Source organism: Xenopus laevis, chromosome 2S, assembly GCF_017654675.1.
Source record: "Xenopus laevis strain J_2021 chromosome 2S, Xenopus_laevis_v10.1, whole genome shotgun sequence".
In the NCBI taxonomy this organism is placed as follows: Eukaryota; Metazoa; Chordata; class Amphibia; order Anura; family Pipidae; genus Xenopus; species Xenopus laevis.
The window spans coordinates 168754387-168774832 of NC_054374.1; the positions used below are offsets into that span (position 1 = coordinate 168754387).

At 46.7% G+C, this 20446-nt stretch overlaps 1 protein-coding gene across 2 annotated transcripts; it reads right to left on the reverse strand.

Annotated features, from left to right (window-relative positions):
- Positions 1 to 572: 572 nt before the first annotated feature.
- Positions 573 to 20251, reverse strand: ilk.S (integrin linked kinase S homeolog). Of its 2 annotated transcripts, XM_041583174.1 has the most exons (13): positions 20104 to 20251; positions 17475 to 17583; positions 15706 to 15871; positions 15484 to 15579; positions 15045 to 15141; positions 13934 to 14017; positions 13334 to 13419; positions 12828 to 12937; positions 11310 to 11437; positions 3625 to 3746; positions 1928 to 2027; positions 1504 to 1634; positions 573 to 1396 (listed from the first exon to the last, which is right to left on the reverse strand). In XM_041583174.1, the coding sequence occupies exons 2-13, from the start codon at positions 17561 to 17563 to the stop codon at positions 1247 to 1249; spliced, it is 1359 nt and encodes a 452-aa protein (XP_041439108.1). In that variant the 5' UTR covers positions 17564 to 17583; positions 20104 to 20251; the 3' UTR covers positions 573 to 1246.
- Positions 20252 to 20446: the final 195 nt, after the last annotated feature.

A 20446-nucleotide genomic window follows, 5' to 3' on the forward strand; every position in this document is an offset into this window, starting at 1 on the left:
AAAGCACTTCATAACTCTGCCCCACCCTACATCTCTGAACTCATCTCTATATACTCACCCAACCGCTTACTACTCTCCTCTACTGACCTGCTACTCAACTCTTCTCTCATTACCTCCTCACATGCTCACATTCAAGACTTTGCAAGGGCTGCTCCCTCCTCTGGAACTCTCTCCCACGATCTGTCCCACTTTCTCCCAACCTTTCTGCTTTCAAGAAATCTCTGAAAACACACTTCTTTCGAGAAGCCTCCCCTCACTCTGCTTAACTACCAAACGCAACACCACATACAGTACCACATTTCTCACTCACTTAATTCAATCTTGCCCACTCCCCTCCCTTTAGACTGTAAGCTCTTTTGCATTCGGCCTTCCTCACCTTTTGTACCTGTATTGATTGTGATGTTTGTTACTCCATATGTTCTATGTATATAATTCATGTGATTTAGTTGTATAATCACATTTACTTTACAGTGCTACGCAATATGTTGGCGCTATATAAATACATGTTAATAATAATAATAATAATAATAATAATAATAATAATAATAATAATAATAATGTATAGGATAGGATTTGTTTTAAAATAATATTTATTTGTTTGTCACAAGGTGCAAAGGGTTAATTTATATAAAAAAAATACTTTTGCTTTTTTAGGCTGAAAAAGGGGAGCAGCGTGGCCCCCCCATACAGTAAGATACATGGCATAGTGATATAATGTGATACAGATATAAATATTTATACACTTGCAGGACAGGCGCTGTATATATATAAGGGGGGGCGGCGGCAGATATAGAGAGGGGCGGTACCTGCATTATTGCACCAAACAACACTCTGCAGTAACAGACACATAGTCACAAAAGCACCGGCCCCCAGTAACTAAGCAGTGCTACTCCATATTGTTCCCAGGCACTGACCCAGCAGCCACGGACAGTGTGGGGTAAACGCTTCCCAGAAATGCAAATCGACCCTAAACTTGAAGAAGAATTGGCAATTTTAGCAAAACAATAGGAGTGGTACAGTGGCCCCTGCCAGTGACTTGAGCTTTGGGGAGACTGTGCCATTGGGTTGCCTGTACCCCAGTGACAGTTGGAGGGGGTACCCCAGACTATGGTTATAGCGGGTTCTCATTCATGCAAAGGCACTTTGTACCCGTGTGGCACCAACGGGCGTGTGTTACTTGTGTAGCTGTGACTTGTCTCAGAGGCTTGTGTGTTGCACTATTGTAGCACTTGTGCGAGCGCTGCACTTATTTCTCCTGCATCTTCTCCAGGATGGGGGCGATCATATCAAACTTGGGTCGCTTGGCAGGGTCTTCGTTCATACAAATCTTCATCAACTTGCAGATATGGGGCGAGATCCCGGGGGGGATGGTGGGACGGAGGCCTTCAAGGGAAACCTACAAGACACCCACAACTTGTCACAGTCGTCAACCCAACTCCCTGCAGCTAAATCCAATGCAATACAGGAATAGCTCCTCCCACCCCTCCTTGCCCAGAACATCACCTTCATGCCAATCTCCATGTTTGAGAGGTCGGCAAATGGAACCTCGCGGGTCACCAGCTCCCAAAGCAGAACGGCAAAACTCCACATGTCAGCAGAGCGACGGTTAATATCCTCTGGGCGTTTCTGCAGCGCTAAGGGAGGATAGAGGGTTAAATACCATCATTTCAGCATCCAGACCTGACAATCCTGCCTGAAGAAAAGGTTGGAGGGGTTGGACTGATTAACACTGCCTGTACTCCTGCACTTTCTGCACTACCTCTGAGCACTCCCACTAACACACAACTGTACAATAACTAAATAATGGGGAGGGTAGAAGTGACCCCACAGTATTCCACATCACGTATTCCCTGAGGATAAGCTGGTTTCATTATTATTCCACTGCCTCTCAGAACCCCCAGAAGCAAGAAACAAAGATGAGCCTCACCCTCAGGTGCCACCCACGCGGGGCTGTACATCCGGCCTGGGCACTGGAACGAGACCTTCACATCCGCCATACTGATCCTGGCTGTCATGTCTTCATCTATCTGTCATTGGCACAGGGTATGGACATGTGGACAGTGTTCAACAGAATGGTGCAATAAATGGCAGCATGGAAGGAAAGGGTGCGGGGAGTGGGAGCATGGAAGGAAAGGGTGCGGGGAGTGGGAGCATGGAAGGAAAGGGAGAGGGAGCATGGAAGGAAAGGGTGCGGGGAGTGGGAGCATGGAAGGAAAGGGTGCGGGGAGTGGGAGCATGGAAGGAAAGGGTGCGGGGAGTGGGAGCATGGAAGGAAAGGGTGCGGGAGCGGGAGCATGGAAGGAAAGGGAGAGGGAGCATGGAAGGAAAGGGTGCGGGGAGTGGGAGCATGGAAGGAAAGGGTGCGGGGAGTGGGAGCATGGAAGGAAAGGGTGCGGGGAGTGGGAGCATGGAAGGAAAGGGTGCGGGGAGTGGGAGCATGGAAGGAAAGGGAGAGGGAGCATGGAAGGAAAGGGTGCGGGGAGAGAGAACATGGAAGGAAAGGGTGCGGGGAGTGGGAGCATGGAAGGAAAGGGTGCGGGGAGTGGGAGCATGGAAGGAAAGGGTGCAGGGAGAGGGAGTATGGAAGGAAAGGGTTCAGGGAGTGGGAGCATGGAAGGAAAGGGTTCAGGGAGTGGAAGCATGGAAGGAAAGGGTTCAGGGAGTGGAAGCATGGAAGGAAAGGGTTCAGGGAGTGGAAGCATGGAAGGAAAGGGTGCAGGGAGTGGGAACATGGAAGGAAAGTGTGTGGGGAGAGGGAGCATGGAAGGAAAGGGAGAGGGAGCATGGAAGGAAAGGGTGCAGGGAGCGGGAGCATGGAAGGAAAGGGTGCAGGGAGAGGGAGCATGGAAGGAAAGGGTGCAGGGAGTGGGAACATGGAAGGAAAGGGTGCAGGGAGTGGGAACATGGAAGGAAAGTGTGTGGGGAGAGGGAGCATGGAAGGAAAGGGAGAGGGAGCATGGAAGGAAAGGTTGCGGGGAGAGGGAGCATGGAAGGAAAGGGAGAGGGAGCATGGAAGGAAAGGGTGCAGGGAGAAGGAGCATGGAAGGAAAGGGAGAGGGAGCATGAAAGGAAAGGGTGTGGGGAGAGGGAGCATGGAAGGAAAGGGTGCGGGGAGAGGGAGCATGGAAGGAAAGGGTGCAGGGAGTAGGAGCATGGAAGGAAAGGGGGCAGGGAGTGGGAGCATGGAAGGAAGGGGAGAGGGAGCATGGAAGGAAGGGGGGCAGGGAGAGGCAGGTGGTATGGAAGATGATGACGCAGAGAGGAGCAGTTCCATACATAGAAATGTGGGCAGCACTGAAGGGAAGGATTGGGTGGGAGGAGACAAGTGGAGGGAAAGTGATGGGCAGCAGGGAATGGAGTGGATGGTGACTGGGTATGAAGACACGGCAGGTGTGGGGCAGGTGTGGGGCAGAGGGGGACATGGGGCACAAAGAAAAGATATGGGGCTGTGGGAAATGAACCAATAAGAACTAACCGTGGGAGGAAACTGCAAAGTGCTTAAAGGTTTCCTAGGAAATGATAAAGGAAGTGATGTTAGTAAGGGGCGGAGCAGCAGGAAGTGAGCAGACAGGGGCAAGGAGCAGCCAATGCAAGTCAGGGCGGGGAAGAAATATGGCGACTCACCATGACGCTGCGACTGTTCAGATAATGACGCGGAATTAGAGGTTCCAGGGTGTGTAGGAAAGCCATTCCCCGTGCAATGTCCAGGGCAAACTTAACTGCCTGGCACTGATCCACCACCAGATCTGAAATGACACAATATAGTCACATGACACTGGGCAAGACTGACCAATCCCTGCCACCCTCACCAACGTGATATCAATATCAACATACATCCCGCATCTCACTGCTGCTCACTGGTACCTCAACTCTCCTACATTGTCTGTTTGTGCCACTCACTAGTGTCTCTATCATTCCTCTCCCTCTGCTTCTCATTAGCACTCTCACTACTTGTGTCACTCACTGGTGTCTCTATCATTCCTCTCCCCGTGCTTCTCATTAGCACTCTCACTACTTGTGTCACTCACTAGTGTCTCTATCATTCCTCTCCCTCTGCTTCTCATTAGCACTCTCACTACTTGTGTCACTCACTGGTGTCTCTATCATTCCTCTCCCCGTGCTTCTCATTAGCACTCTCACTACTTGTGTCACTCACTAGTGTCTCTATCATTCCTTTCTCTGTGCTTCTCATTAGCACTCTCACTACTTGTGTCACTCACTAGTGTCTCTATCATTCCTCTCCCTGTGCTTCTCATTAGCACTCTCACTACTTGTGTCACTCACTAGTGTCTCTATCATTCCTCTCCCTCTGCTTCTCATTAGCACTCTCACTACTTGTGTCACTCACTAGTGTCTCTATCATTCCTCTCCCTCTGCTTCTCATAAGCACTCTCACTACTTGTGTCACTCACTAGTGTCTCTATCATTCCTCTCTCTGTGCTTCTCATTAGCACTCTCACTACTTGTGTCACTCACTGGTGTCTCTATCATTCCTCTCCCCGTGCTTCTCATTAGCACTCTCACTACTTGTGTCACTCACTAGTGTCTCTATCATTCCTCTCTCTGTGCTTCTCATTAGCACTCTCACTACTTGTGCCACTCACTAGTGTCTCTATCATTCCTCTCCCTGTGCTTCTCATGGGCACTCTCACTACTTGTGCCACTCACTAGTGTCTCTATCATTCCTCTCTCTCTGCTTCTCATTAGCACTCTCACTACTTGTGTCACTCACTAGTGTCTCTATCATTCCTCTCTCTGTGCTTCTCATTAGCACTCTCACTACTTGTGTCACTCACTAGTGTCTCTATCATTCCTCTCCCTGTGCTTCTCATTAGCACTCTCACTACTTGTGTCACTCACTAGTGTCTCTATCATTCCTCTCCCTGTGCTTCTCATTAGCACTCTCACAACTTGTGTCACTCACTAGCGTCTCTATCATTCCTCTCCCTCTGCTTCTCATTAGCACTTTCACTACTTGTGTCACTCACTAGTGTCTCTATCATTCCTCTCCCTGTGCTTCTCATTAGCACTCTCACTACTTGTGTCACTCACTAGTGTCTCTATCATTCCTCTCCCTGTGCTTCTCATTAGCACTCTCACTACTTGTGTCACTCACTAGTGTCTCTATCATTCCTCTCTCTGTGCTTCTCATTAGCACTCTCACTACTTGTGCCACTCACTAGTGACTCTATCATTCCTCTCCCTGTGCTTCTCATTAGCACTCTCACTACTTGTGCCGCTCACTAGTGTCTCTATCATTCCTCTCTCTGTGCTTCTCATTAGCACTCTCACTACTTGTGTCACTCACTAGTGACTCTATCATTCCTCTCCCTGTGCTTCTCATTAGCACTCTCACTACTTGTGCCGCTCACTAGTGTCTCTATCATTCCTCTCTCTGTGCTTCTCATTAGCACTCTCACTACTTGTGTCACTCACTAGTGTCTCTATCATTCCTCTCCCTGTGCTTCTCATTAGCACTCTCACTACTTGTGCCGCTCACTAGTGTCTCTATCATTCCTCTCTCTGTGCTTCTCATTAGCACTCTCACTACTTGTGTCACTCACTAGTGTCTCTATCATTCCTCTCCCTGTGCTTCTCATTAGCACTCTCACTACTTGTGCCGCTCACTAGTGTCTCTATCATTCCTCTCTCTGTGCTTCTCATTAGCACTCTCACTGCTTGTGTCACTCAATAGTGTCTCCATCATTCCTCTCTGTGCTTCTCATTAGCACTCTCACTACTTGTGTCACTCACTAGTGTCTCTATCATTCCTCTCCCTGTGCTTCTCATTAGCACTCTCACTACTTGTGCCGCTCACTAGTGTCTCTATCATTCCTCTCTCTGTGCTTCTCATTAGCACTCTCACTGCTTGTGTCACTCAATAGTGTCTCCATCATTCCTCTCCGTGCTTCTCATTAGCACTCTCACTACTTGTGTCACTCACTAGTGTCTCTATCATTCCTCTCCCTGTGCTTCTCATTAGCACTCTCACTACTTGTGTCACTCACTGGTGTCTCTATCATTCCTCTCCCCGTGCTTCTCATTAGCACTCTCACTACTTGTGTCACTCACTGGTGTCTCTATCATTCCTCTCTCTTTGCTTCTCATTAGCACTCTCACTACTTGTGTCACTCACTAGTGTCTCTATCATTCCTCTCCCTCTGCTTCTCATTAGCACTCTCACTACTTGTGTCACTCACTAGTGTCTCTATCATTCCTCTCCCTCTGCTTCTCATAAGCACTCTCACTACTTGTGTAACTCACTAGTGTCTCTATCATTCCTCTCTCTGTGCTTCTCATTAGCACTCTCACTACTTGTGTCACTCACTAGTGTCTCTATCATTCCTCTCCCTCTGCTTCTCATTAGCACTCTCACTACTTGTGCCACTCACTAGTGTCTCTATCATTCCTCTCTCTGTGCTTCTCATTAGCACTCTCACTACTTGTGCCACTCACTAGTGTCTCTATCATTCCTCTCCCTGTGCTTCTCATTAGCACTCTCACTACTTGTGCCGCTCACTAGTGTCTCTATCATTCCTCTCCCTGTGCTTCTCATTAGCACTCTCACTACTTGTGCCACTCACTAGTGTCTCTATCATTCCTCTCTCTGTGCTTCTCATTAGCACTCTCACTGCTTGTGTCACTCACTAGTGTCTCTATCATTCCTCTCTCTGTACTTCTCATTAGCACTCTCACTGCTTGTGCCACACACTAGTGTCTCTATCATTCCTCTCCCTGTGCTTCTCATTAGCACTCTCACTACTTGTGTCACTCACTAGTGTCTCTATCATTCCTCTCCCTGTGCTTCTCATTAGCACTCTCACTACTTGTGTCACTCACTAGTGTCTCTATCATTCCTCTCCCTCTGCTTCTCATTAGCACTCTCACTACTTGTGTCACTCACTAGTGTCTCTATCATTCCTCTCCCTCTGCTTCTCATTAGCACTCTCACTACTTGTGTCACTCACTAGTGTCTCTATCATTCCTCTCCCTCTGCTTCTCATTAGCACTCTCACTACTTGTGTCACTCACTAGTGTCTCTATCATTCCTCTCTCTGTGCTTCTCATTAGCACTCTCACTACTTGTGCCACTCACTAGTGTCTCTATCATTCCTCTCCCTCTGCTTCTCATTAGCACTCTCACTACTTGTGTCACTCACTAGTGTCTCTATCATTCCTCTCTCTGTGCTTCTCATTAGCACTCTCACTACTTGTGCCACTCACTAGTGTCTCTATCATTCCTCTCCCTGTGCTTCTCATGGGCACTCTCACTACTTGTGCCACTCACTAGTGTCTCTATCATTCCTCTCTCTCTGCTTCTCATTAGCACTCTCACTACTTGTGTCACTCACTAGTGTCTCTATCATTCCTCTCTCTGTGCTTCTCATTAGCACTCTCACTACTTGTGTCACTCACTAGTGTCTCTATCATTCCTCTCCCTGTGCTTCTCATTAGCACTCTCACTACTTGTGTCACTCACTAGTGTCTCTATCATTCCTCTCCCTGTGCTTCTCATTAGCACTCTCACTACTTGTGTCACTCACTAGTGTCTCTATCATTCCTCTCCCTGTGCTTCTCATTAGCACTCTCACTACTTGTGTCACTCACTAGTGTCTCTATCATTCCTCTCTCTTTGCTTCTCATTAGCACTCTCACTGCTTGTGTCACTCACTAGTGTCTCTATCATTCCTCTCCCTGTGCTTCTCATTAGCACTCTCACTACTTGTGCCGCTCACTAGTGTCTCTATCATTCCTCTCTCTGTGCTTCTCATTAGCACTCTCACTACTTGTGTCACTCACTAGTGTCTCTATCATTCCTCTCCCTGTGCTTCTCATTAGTACTCTCACTACTTGTGTCACTCACTAGTGTCTCTATCATTCCTCTCCCTGTGCTTCTCATTAGCACTCTCACTACTTGTGCCGCTCACTAGTGTCTCTATCATTCCTCTCCCTGTGCTTCTCATTAGCACTCTCACCACTTGTGCCGCTCACTAGTGTCTCTATCATTCCTCTCTCTGTGCTTCTCATTAGCACTCTCACTGCTTGTGTCACTCAATAGTGTCTCCATCATTCCTCTCTGTGCTTCTCATTAGCACTCTCACTACTTGTGTCACTCACTAGTGTCTCTATCATTCCTCTCCCTGTGCTTCTCATTAGCACTCTCACTACTTGTGCCGCTCACTAGTGTCTCTATCATTCCTCTCTCTGTGCTTCTCATTAGCACTCTCACTGCTTGTGTCACTCAATAGTGTCTCCATCATTCCTCTCCGTGCTTCTCATTAGCACTCTCACTACTTGTGTCACTCACTAGTGTCTCTATCATTCCTCTCCCTGTGCTTCTCATTAGCACTCTCACTACTTGTGTCACTCACTAGTGACTCTATCATTCCTCTCCCTGTGCTTCTCATTAGCACTCTCACTACTTGTGCCGCTCACTAGTGTCTCTATCATTCCTCTCTCTGTGCTTCTCATTAGCACTCTCACTGCTTGTGTCACTCAATAGTGTCTCCATCATTCCTCTCTGTGCTTCTCATTAGCACTCTCACTACTTGTGTCACTCACTAGTGTCTATCATTCCTCTCCCTGTGCTTCTCATTAGCACTCTCACTACTTGTGCCGCTCACTAGTGTCTCTATCATTCCTCTCTCTGTGCTTCTCATTAGCACTCTCACTGCTTGTGTCACTCAATAGTGTCTCCATCATTCCTCTCCGTGCTTCTCATTAGCACTCTCACTGCTTGTGCCACTCACTAGTGTCTCTATCATTCCTCTCCCTCTGTTTCACATTAGCACTCTCACTACTTGTGCCACTCACTAGTGTCTCTATCATTCCTCTCCCTGTGCTTCTCATTAGCACTCTCACTACTTGTGTCACTCACTAGTGTCTCTATCATTCCTCTCCCTGTGCTTCTCATTAGCACTCTCACTACTTGTGCCGCTCACTAGTGTCTCTATCATTCCTCTCCCTGTGCTTCTCATTAGCACTCTCACTGCTTGTGTCACTCACTAGTGTCTCTATCATTCCTCTCTCTGTGCTTCTCATTAGCACTCTCACTGCTTGTGTCACTCACTAGTGTCTCTATCATTCCTCTCTCTGTACTTCTCATTAGCACTCTCACTACTTGTGTCACTCACTAGTGTCTCTATCATTCCTCTTTCTGTGCTTCTCATTAGCACTCTCACTACTTGTGTCACTCACTAGTGTCTCTCTCATTCCTCTCTCTGTGCTTCTCATTAGCACTCTCACTGCTTGTGCCACACACTAGTGTCTCTATCATTCCTCTCCCTGTGCTTCTCATTAGCACTCTCACTACTTGTGTCACTCACTAGTGTCTCTATCATTCCTCTCTCTGTGCTTCTCATTAGCACTCTCACTACTTGTGTCACTCACTAGTGTCTCTATCATTCCTCTCCCTGTGCTTCTCATTAGCACTCTCACTACTTGTGCCGCTCACTAGTGTCTCTATCATTCCTCTCTCTGTGCTTCTCATTAGCACTCTCACTGCTTGTGTCACTCAATAGTGTCTCCATCATTCCTCTCTGTGCTTCTCATTAGCACTCTCACTACTTGTGTCACTCACTAGTGTCTCTATCATTCCTCTCCCTGTGCTTCTCATTAGCACTCTCACTACTTGTGTCACTCACTAGTGTCTCTATCATTCCTCTCCCTGTGCTTCTCATTAGCACTCTCACTACTTGTGTCACTCACTAGCGTCTCTATCATTCCTCTCCCTCTGCTTCTCATTAGCACTCTCACTACTTGTGTCACTCACTAGTGACTCTATCATTCCTCTCCCTGTGCTTCTCATTAGCACTCTCACTACTTGTGCCGCTCACTAGTGTCTCTATCATTCCTCTCTCTGTGCTTCTCATTAGCACTCTCACTACTTGTGTCACTCACTAGTGTCTCTATCATTCCTCTCCCTGTGCTTCTCATTAGCACTCTCACTACTTGTGTCACTCACTAGTGTCTCTATCATTCCTCTCTCTTTGCTTCTCATTAGCACTCTCACTGCTTGTGTCACTCACTAGTGTCTCTATCATTCCTCTCCCTGTGCTTCTCATTAGCACTCTCACTACTTGTGCCGCTCACTAGTGTCTCTATCATTCCTCTCTCTGTGCTTCTCATTAGCACTCTCACTACTTGTGTCACTCACTAGTGTCTCTATCATTCCTCTCCCTGTGCTTCTCATTAGCACTCTCACTACTTGTGCCGCTCACTAGTGTCTCTATCATTCCTCTCCCTGTGCTTCTCATTAGCACTCTCACTACTTGTGCCGCTCACTAGTGTCTCTATCATTCCTCTCTCTGTGCTTCTCATTAGCACTCTCACTGCTTGTGTCACTCAATAGTGTCTCCATCATTCCTCTCTGTGCTTCTCATTAGCACTCTCACTACTTGTGTCACTCACTAGTGTCTCTATCATTCCTCTCCCTGTGCTTCTCATTAGCACTCTCACTACTTGTGCCGCTCACTAGTGTCTCTATCATTCCTCTCTCTGTGCTTCTCATTAGCACTCTCACTGCTTGTGTCACTCAATAGTGTCTCCATCATTCCTCTCCGTGCTTCTCATTAGCACTCTCACTGCTTGTGCCACTCACTAGTGTCTCTATCATTCCTCTCCCTCTGTTTCACATTAGCACTCTCACTACTTGTGCCACTCACTAGTGTCTCTATCATTCCTCTCCCTGTGCTTCTCATTAGCACTCTCACTACTTGTGCCGCTCACTAGTGTCTCTATCATTCCTCTCCCTGTGCTTCTCATTAGCACTCTCACTGCTTGTGTCACTCACTAGTGTCTCTATCATTCCTCTCTCTGTGCTTCTCATTAGCACTCTCACTGCTTGTGTCACTCACTAGTGTCTCTATCATTCCTCTCTCTGTACTTCTCATTAGCACTCTCACTACTTGTGTCACTCACTAGTGTCTCTATCATTCCTCTTTCTGTGCTTCTCATTAGCACTCTCACTACTTGTGTCACTCACTAGTGTCTCTCTCATTCCTCTCTCTGTGCTTCTCATTAGCACTCTCACTGCTTGTGCCACACACTAGTGTCTCTATCATTCCTCTCCCTGTGCTTCTCATTAGCACTCTCACTACTTGTGTCACTCACTAGTGTCTCTATCATTCCTCTCTCTGTGCTTCTCATTAGCACTCTCACTGCTTTTGCTGCTCACTAGTGTCTCTCTCATTCCTCTCCCCTTGCTTGTCAGTATTTATCCGCTTGTGCAACTCACTAATACTTTGTTCTCACCCTAAATCTCCTTCTCTCTGTACCATTATGAACACCCTGATCCCCAAACGACTCACTTGTGCCCTCGTGCAGGACATTGAAAAGAGACCCATAGGGCATCCAGTGTGTGATGAGCACAGGGTGAGGGGCTGGAGGGGACTGGCAGGCGCCCAAAACTGGCAGAACATTGGGATGAGAGAAAATCCTGAGGAAGAGAAAATTTGGGATAATAGAATAAGAAGGAAAACAACAGAAAGAGGAGGAGTGGGGAGAAGAGGCAAATTAAGTAAATGTTCAGAATGGGAAGTAAGAAAGGGAAAGTAACAGGCACAATGGCTGGAAATCCCAGTACCCTCACATATCTCTCTCTATACAGCCCAGTATCCTGCTGTCTCTTCTTATTGTCCCTCACTCACATATCTCTCTCTATACAGCCCAGTACCCTGCTGTCTCTTCCTATTGTCCCTCACTCACATATCTCTCTCTATACAGCCCAGTATCCTGCTGTCTCTTCTTATTGTCCCTCACTCACATATCTCTCTCTATACAGCCCAGTATCCTGCTGTCTCTTCTTATTGTCCCCTCACTCACATATCTCTCTCTATACAGCCCAGTACCCTGCTGTCTCTTCCTATTGTCCCTCACTCACATATCTCTCTCTATACAGCCCAGTATCCTGCTGTCTCTTCTTATTGTCCCTCACTCACATATCTCTCTCTATACAGCCCAGTACCCTGCTGTCTCTTCTTATTGTCCCTCACTCACATGTCTCTCTCTATACAGCCCAGTACCCTGCTGTCTCTTCTTATTGTCCCCTCACTCACATATCTCTCTCTATACAGTCCAGTACCCTGCTGTCTCTTCTTATTGTCCCTCACTCACATGTCTCTCTCTATACAGCCCAGTACCCTGCTGTCTCTTCTTATTGTCCCTCACTCACATGTCTCTCTCTATACAGCCCAGTATCCTGCTGTCTCTTCCTATTGTCCCTCACTCACATATCTCTCTCTATACAGCCCAGTATCCTGCTGTCTCTTCTTATTGTCCCTCACTCACATATCTCTCTCTATACAGCCCAGTATCCTGCTGTCTCTTCTTATTGTCCCTCACTCACATATCTCTCTCTATACAGCCCAGTATCCTGCTGTCTCTTCCTATTGTCCCTCACTCACATATCTCTCTCTATATAGCCCAGTATCCTGCTGTCTCTTCTTATTGTCCCTCACTCACATATCTCTCTCTATACAGTCCAGTACCCTGCTGTCTCTTCTTATTGTCCCTCACTCACATGTCTCTCTCTATACAGCCCAGTACCCTGCTGTCTCTTCTTATTGTCCCTCACTCACATGTCTCTCTCTATACAGCCCAGTACCCTGCTGTCTCTTCTTATTGTCCCTCACTCACATGTCTCTCTCTATACAGCCCAGTACCCTGCTGTCTCTTCTTATTGTCCCTCACTCACATATCTCTCTCTATACAGCCCAGTATCCTGCTGTCTCTTCTTATTGTCCCCTCACTCACATATCTCTCTCTATACAGCCCAGTACTGTCCCTTTCTATTGCCCCTCATGACAAGGCAGGGCTTATTATCCCACCGGAGTTTGGGGTATTCCTCATTGAAGTCTCGACTCTTCCTTGTGCTCCAGTCCCGTATTTTTAGAACTTTGATGATGATGTCGTTGCCTTGCCAACGTCCCTTCCAGAGCTGCCAGACACCCCAATTGTACAGAAAAATAAGGGGGACAAACAAATGAATGAATCATAGTTGGGAAAAGGGGGGAACAAGGGGAATTGCATACAAATATTTAGGAATAGGGATGTACCAAATCTGGCACATTTAGCATCAATTTAGAATTCAGTCAAACCAAATGCAAAACCTTTACGTGACTTCTGGACTTAACATTTCTTTAAGAACGGATACTATTGTTACATGAGGGCTAGGATTTGTTTATAGGTGCCCCCCTATAATGCAGGGAGACAGTGCAGGTATTTGGGGTGGGAGTGGAAGAAGGCAGGACAGGTACATGGGCTGATAGACTGTAATTAATTAGAGGGACAGAGAGAGACACGACTGAGGGGCTCATCCAGTTGGTGGTCTTACCTCCCCAGAATGGTTGTCATTGAGTTTGTGGCTGAGGGTGAGCTGCTTATAATCAATCCCAGCCTGTTTATTCAGGGTGCCGTTACCTGTAGTGAGAAGGGAGAGCAACATGGAGGAGCAACATGGAGGGGCAACATGGAGGAGCAACATGGAGGGGCAACATGGAGGGGCAACATGGAGGGGCAACATGGAGGGGCAACATGGAGGGGCAACATGGAGGGGCAACATGGAGGGGCAACATGGAGGGGCAACATGGAGGGGCAACATGGAGGGGCAACATGAGCATGACAAGCAGCAAAGGAGGGGAATCAGCCAGATGTTACTATATGGTATTTGTATAGAGTTACGTGTCTGACAGGCTAGAGGGGGCTACTGGGTGATACTATGAGATATGGGGGAGCAGAAGGGGGTTAAGTTTGTATAGAAGGGAAATGCAAGCGGGGAGCTATAGAGGGATACAATAGGATATAGGGGTGCAGAATTCAGGAGTATTATATAGTAGGGAAATGCTGAATACAGAAGAGGGGGGAAGGATTAAATGGAATATAGGGGAGCAGTTTGCAGATGGGGGGTGTTATCAGGGGGAAACGCTGGTCTCACGTGGTCGGGTTCGAGTTGTCCCTTTCCAGAATGTGTCCTTATACGGGATCCTGCTCATACTCTGCCCCATCTTCTCTGCTCGATCTGCAAGAAACCCCCATTAGTCATTGATCTTCTATAAACCCCCATCATTAGTCATAAATCCTCTACGACCCCCAGCGTCACATATGATGGTTCTAAGGAGCATCTCCATTTCCACTCACATAAACTCTCTGCTATCAGGGGAGCCCGGCCAAACTGGACTCGGCTAAGTGGCAGCTGAGACTCAATTCAATATCTAGGGCGACAGTTGGTGTTAAGTCATAAGCCTTGGTGCCCAGTGTCAGTCACTGCTACGGGACCCCATAAACAATGCTGAGCTCCCCTCATAGCTCTGGCTATAATCTTCTTGCCCAATGTCAATAGAGGAGCCCCAATGTGTCTAATGATCACTCCCGACCCCCCCGCTGTCACATTTTATTATCCCTACTCACTGCAGTCCTAGCACTCACACTGACCTCTTACCTTACTCACACTCAACACTGCTGTCACACTCACCTCTTACCTTACTCACACTCACCTCTTACCTTACTCACACTCAACACTGTCACACTCACCTCTTACCTTACTCACCTCTTACCTTACTCACACTCAACACTGTTGTCACACTCACCTCTTACCTTACTCACACTCACCTCTTACCTTACTCACCTCTTACCTTACTCACACTCAACACTGTCACACTCACCTCTTACCTTACACTCACCTCTTACCTTACTCACACTCACCTCTTACCTTACTCACACTCACCTCTTACCTTACTCACACTCAACACTGTCACACTCACCTCTTACCTTACTCACACTCAACACTGTCACACTCACCTCTTACCTTACTCACACTCAACACTGTCACACTCACCTCTTATCTTACTCACCTCTTACCTTACTCACACTCAACACTGTCACATTCACCTCTTACCTTACTCACACTCACCTCTTACCTTACTCACACTCACCTCTTACCTTACTCACACTCAACACTGTCACACTCACCTCTTGCCTTACTCACACTCAACACTGTCACACTCACCTCTTACCTTACTCACACTCAACACAGCTGTCCCATTTACCTTTCAGCAGTTCCTTCAGATGAGCCTTAGCCTTGTCCAGTGGGGTCTCGCCATACTTGTTACTGATATAGATCAGGGCAGAGTTAGTCACCAGGTCCTAAGGGAGAAAGAATGAGTGGGTGACACCTGACAGGAGAAGAGTGGGGGGGGCAGCAGGAAAAGACAACTGGGGTCAACTGGGATCACTGCTACAGAGGGACACAAACAGCTGTGGAAATGGGGGGGTGATGTTGGCTCTATGGGGGAGCAATATGGACAGGTGCTATTGTGCCACCCAACTGCACTGACTAAAGAGCAATGAGGGTAACAGGGCAGAACCTTCCAATGGTGCTAGGGCAGAGCTGGAAGGTGATAAGAATGCAACGACTTTGATGGGTGCACCTTGGGTTCTCCCACATAAACATTTAGGGTGCTGAAACAAAGAGCAAGTGTCACTCACCTCAGCCACCTCATCGTGAGCCCAAAAACAGGCATAGTGCAAGGGGGTGTTGCCATGTTCATTGACAGCGTTCACATCAGCCTTATACTGAATGAGCTGAGAAAGAGAAGAGAGGTCAGAGTTGGGGAGCAGCAGGGGCCCCCCACCAGCCAGATACTTCCCAATGATGCATTGTAGTAGTGAATGAGGAGAAACTCCAGTCATGTGACCCATCATACCCACCTTCTGTACAATATCACGGTGCCCATGGCTGGCGGCAAGATGAAGTGGGGTGTCATCTCCTCGGTTCATAACATTGATTCTTGCACCCCTCATAATCAGCATGTCAACGACGTTACTGCGCCCCTCCCTGCAAGCCCAGTGCAATGGGCTGAATCCATGATCATCCCTGAAAGACACCGGCACCCATTACAGGGGAGAATACAAATCATGGATTATTGTACCTACCCTACTCTCTCCTGCACCCCCTGATATTCAATCTACCCCCATAACTTCACTGGCCTGTACCCAACATACAGCCAACTGTGCCCCCTGATCCACTGGTTTAATACTGGTGTAAAGAAATAACAAGCTGAAACTTTACACTTACACATAGAAAGGAACTGAAAAAACTTTTTTAAGTTCAGTTGTTTTCAGATTATTCTCCATAAGCAAAGGTCTTTTTCAGTTGCTTTCCATCTTATTTTTTACAGTTTTCCCAAAAAGTACAGATCTATGGGGAATATAAGTGTAACTATTGTATCAAGTCTGACAGTTGCCTTTAATGACACTCAGGGATTCTGCTCAGCAGGGACAAACATATCAAATGTATCAACTCATGGATCAAGTAATTGTATCAAGTAATTGTATCAAGTAATTGTATCAACTCATTGTATCAAGTAATTGTATCAACTCATTGTATCAAGTAATTGTATCAACTCATTGTATCAAGTAAATGTATCAAGTAATTGTATCAAGTAATTGTATCAACTCATTGTATCAAGTAATTGTATCAAGTAATTGTATCAACTCATTGTATCAAGTAATTGTATCAAGTAATTGTATCAAGTAATTGTATCAACTCATTGTATCAACTCATTGTATCAAGTAATTGTATCAACTCATTGTATCAAGTAATTGTATCAAGTAATTGTATCAACTCATTGTATCAAGTAAATGTATCAAGTAAATGTATCAAGTAATTGTATCAAGTAATTGTATCAAGTAATTGTATCAAGTAAATGTATCAACTCATTGTATCAAGTAATTGTTTCAAGTAATTGTATCAAGTAATTGTATCAACTCATTGTATCAAGTAAATGTATCAACTCATTGTATCAAGTAAATGTATCAACTCATTGTATCAACTCATTGTATCAAGTAATTGTATCAAGTAATTGTTTCAAGTAATTGTATCAACTCATTGTATCAACTCATTGTATCAACTCATTGTATCAAGTAATTGTATCAACTCATTGTATCAACTCATTGTATCAAGTAAATGTATCAACTCATTGTATCAAGTAATTGTATCAAGTAATTGTTTCAAGTAAATGTATCTTTAGAAGAGGAAACAAAAAGATACATTTCAATGTTTAGTAAAACTGTCAGAAATAGAAAGTGATTGGGAAAAGTCTTTATTTCTGGTGCAGTGAAACCAACTGAACTGAAACAAGTGTTGGAAGGGGACGAAGCCCTTTAGGGGTACCATATATTTAGGGGGCAGGACGAGGCCTGATGAAAAGAGTGGGAGCAGACAAGTGCAGTTACTTGAGTTCAAGGTCTGTGGAACAACAATAAAGGGAAGAGCAATAAAAATAATAATAATAATAATAATAATAAAGGGGAGAAGCACAAGAATTAGAGTAGAAAGAAACACATGGGATTGACACGGTTATGTGACCACTCCCAGCCAGAGTAAGCTCTTCTGCCAAACACCCCGTACATCAATCATTGCAAAACACCTACCTGACCTGCTCCTTACACAGTGCTAAATACCTGTGCCCACTTACCCCTGGTTTAAGTCATTCTCTGTGTTATCCAACCAGAGACGCACTGCCACGGCGTTGCCTTCCCGACACTGGGCGAAAATGTCATCCATATTGGCAGCAAGATACGGTCCTGAGAGGAGAAGCACAAGTCTGTTACCTACAGACACCCTATAGGTTACCTACCCTAAAGACCCTCCGTCTATTCCCCACCCGGGCACAGTCGATGTGTGAGGAGAGAGATATTACACAGCTGGCTGGAAACAAGAGAGAGAGATGTAAGAGAGGAGAGAGAGAGAGAGAGAGAGAGAGAGAGAGAGAGAGAGAGAGAGAGAGAGAGAGAGAGAGAGAGAGAGAGAGAGAGAGAGAGAGAGAGAGAGAGAGAGAAGAAGAAGAAGAAGAAGAAGAGAGAGATGTGTGAGAAGAGAGAGAGAGAGAGAGGAAGGAGAGAGAGGAGAGAGCAAAAACCACCTGCAATACCCCATGAAACACATGCTGCAATAACAAAACTCTTTAACCTTGTCCTTAGTGTTGGCCACTTCCCTCAGATATGGAACCAGGGCCTCATAACCCCCATCTACAAAAGTGGGGAGCGTTACGACCCAGCCAATTACAGAGGGATCTGTGTGGGCAGCACAATGGGCAAACTGTACCCTAAATAGGCCAATCCTCCCATTCCTGACCCAGCACCATGTCCTCAGCCAGAGCCAAGCAGGGTTCATGCCAAACCATCGCACCTCTGATCTACACCCTGCACAGCCTCATCAGGGACCACGTGTGGCCCCCAGGTCTATTGCTGAGACTTCTGGAGAGTGACATAGGAGGGAAGACATGTGATGTCATAAAGAGCTCATATACTGAGAACCAATGAGCATGAAGATTAACGGGAAGAGAAGCGAGTGGTTCCGGCAAGACCGTGGGGTCAGACAGGGCTGCAGCCTGAGTCCAACTCTATTTAACATCTACATCAATGAACTGGCAGCAGCACTAGATTCCTCCTCAGCACCAGGATTGAAATGACAGAGAGGTGAAGTTCTGCTGTGCAGAGAGTGACCTGCAAGCCTGGCAGTACTGGAGAAGTACAGCACAACATGGGCACTGCCCATTAACCCAAACAAAACGAAGGTCATGGTTTTCCAAAAGAAGAATAAACAACACAAAAATCCCTCCTTCACACTAAACAACTGCCCACTGATTGGCACTGACAGCTATACCTACCTTGGCCTAGAAATCAGCCAATCAGGAAGCTTTAAACCAGCAATAGCTGCCCTAAAAGACAAGGCTTGCAGGACCTTCTATGCCATCAGAAGACCCCTGTACCACCTTAAACCACCAGTGAGAGTCTGGCTTAGAATCTTCCACAGTCTCATCACTCAATCCTCCTCTATGGAAGCGAAGTTTGGGCTCCTGTCACTTACCCAGACCAATCCAAATGGGATTCTAGTCCAACAGAAATATTCCACCAGGAATTCTGTAAGTACCTTCTCCAGATCCCCCGGAGCTCCTCAAACTCTGCCTGTCGGCCATTTCCCCTAATGTTTGTCATACACAAGAGGGCGCTCTCATACTGGCCACATCTACACATCAGTAGCCCCATGAGCCACCACCATAAAGCCTGGCTGAACCACCCGACCCAGGGCAAACCTTGCGCCCTGAAACAACTCATCAGCACCCTGAAATAACAACTCATCAGCACCCTGAAATAACAACTCATCAGCACCCTGAAATAACAACTCATCAGCACCCTGAAACAACTGATCAGCACCCTGAAATAAGAACTCATCAGCACCCTGCCCACCCAAGACTCCCACCAACTGACAAAAGGCCAAATAACACAAAAAATAAACAAATACAAAGAGCAATACGTCTGTGACTGGAGGAAGGAAATATCAAATTGCCAGAAACTTTCTATCGACCAATCACTGGGGAGAGAGAACAGACTGGCCCCATATGTGGAAAGGCTACAGAAGCCAAAAGACAGACAGATGGTGAGTATGTACAGACTGAGTGGCCACAACTTGGAGACAGAACTGGGACAGACAGACCTACAGACCCACAGAGAACAGACTGTGCCAGCGATGGAGCCCCAAATACTCAGCACTGAGGGACCCCCACTTCCACAGATTCCCCCCTCACATCCCAGACTTCACATCCATAAAAGAGGAAACTCCACTTCCTACTGGGAGAAGAGACACTGACAGTAACAATAGCTGCACAATATGTAAGAGACTGTCATAGACTGAGAGAGACCCCACTTTCCCCTATTCCCATAAACTGCCCCCCCTAACCCCACCCATTTCACCCCTCTACCTGCTTTGGCAAAGCTTAATATGTATTTGCTCCTGTCAATAAAGATCATTTGATTTGTTTTGAGAGAGAGAGAGAGAGAGAGAGAGAGGGAGAGGGAGAGGGGGGGGAGAGAGAGAGAGAGGAAGAAATAGAGAGAGAGATGTGAGAGAGGGAACAGACAGACATATATATATATAGATATAGAGAGAGAGACATAACCCACACAGACTGAATACATTTCTCCTATAAAATAAATAAAAACACGTTTGTACATGAACGTTCCGGTCCCACCCACAGCTACAGGCCCCGCCCTTCCCGGTTCTTGCCGTTAATGCTATAGGAGTCGATGAGAGACTTTACTCACCAAAGCGCGCGCTCCTCCCCACCCGAACGTGCGCGCTCCCGCAAACACGTCACATTCCGAAGTTGGGCGGCGCGCAATAGGAAAATATTCTCCAATGACATGATTAGTAGGCGGGGCGTACGCAGCACAGCCAACCAGAGTAACGACAGTAATAGAATGATGAATGAATAGAGGCGGGACTAGGGACATTCAGCCAATGAGAAGTTATTATGGATAATGACCCGCCCAAATAGACTTCAATGCGTTTGTGTCCATATATAGGGAGATGCGGGGTGTGGGCGAGACCATGTGGCATGAGTGTGCGGGGGTGGGTTTGCTATAGAGTACTTTATAGCTGTGGGAG

Coding starts and splice junctions, on each gene's coding strand:
- ilk.S (XM_041583174.1), bottom strand. CDS start 17,563: ATGGATGACATTTTCGCCCAGTGTCGGGAAGGCAACGCCGTGGCAGTG. Junction 12,938..13,333: donor ATGACAACCATTCTGGGGAG/GTAAGACCACCA, acceptor GGTGTCTGGCAG/CTCTGGAAGGGACGTTGGCA. Junction 3,747..11,309: donor TGTCCTGCACGAGGGCACAA/GTGAGTCGTTTG, acceptor GTGTCATTTCAG/ATCTGGTGGTGGATCAGTGC.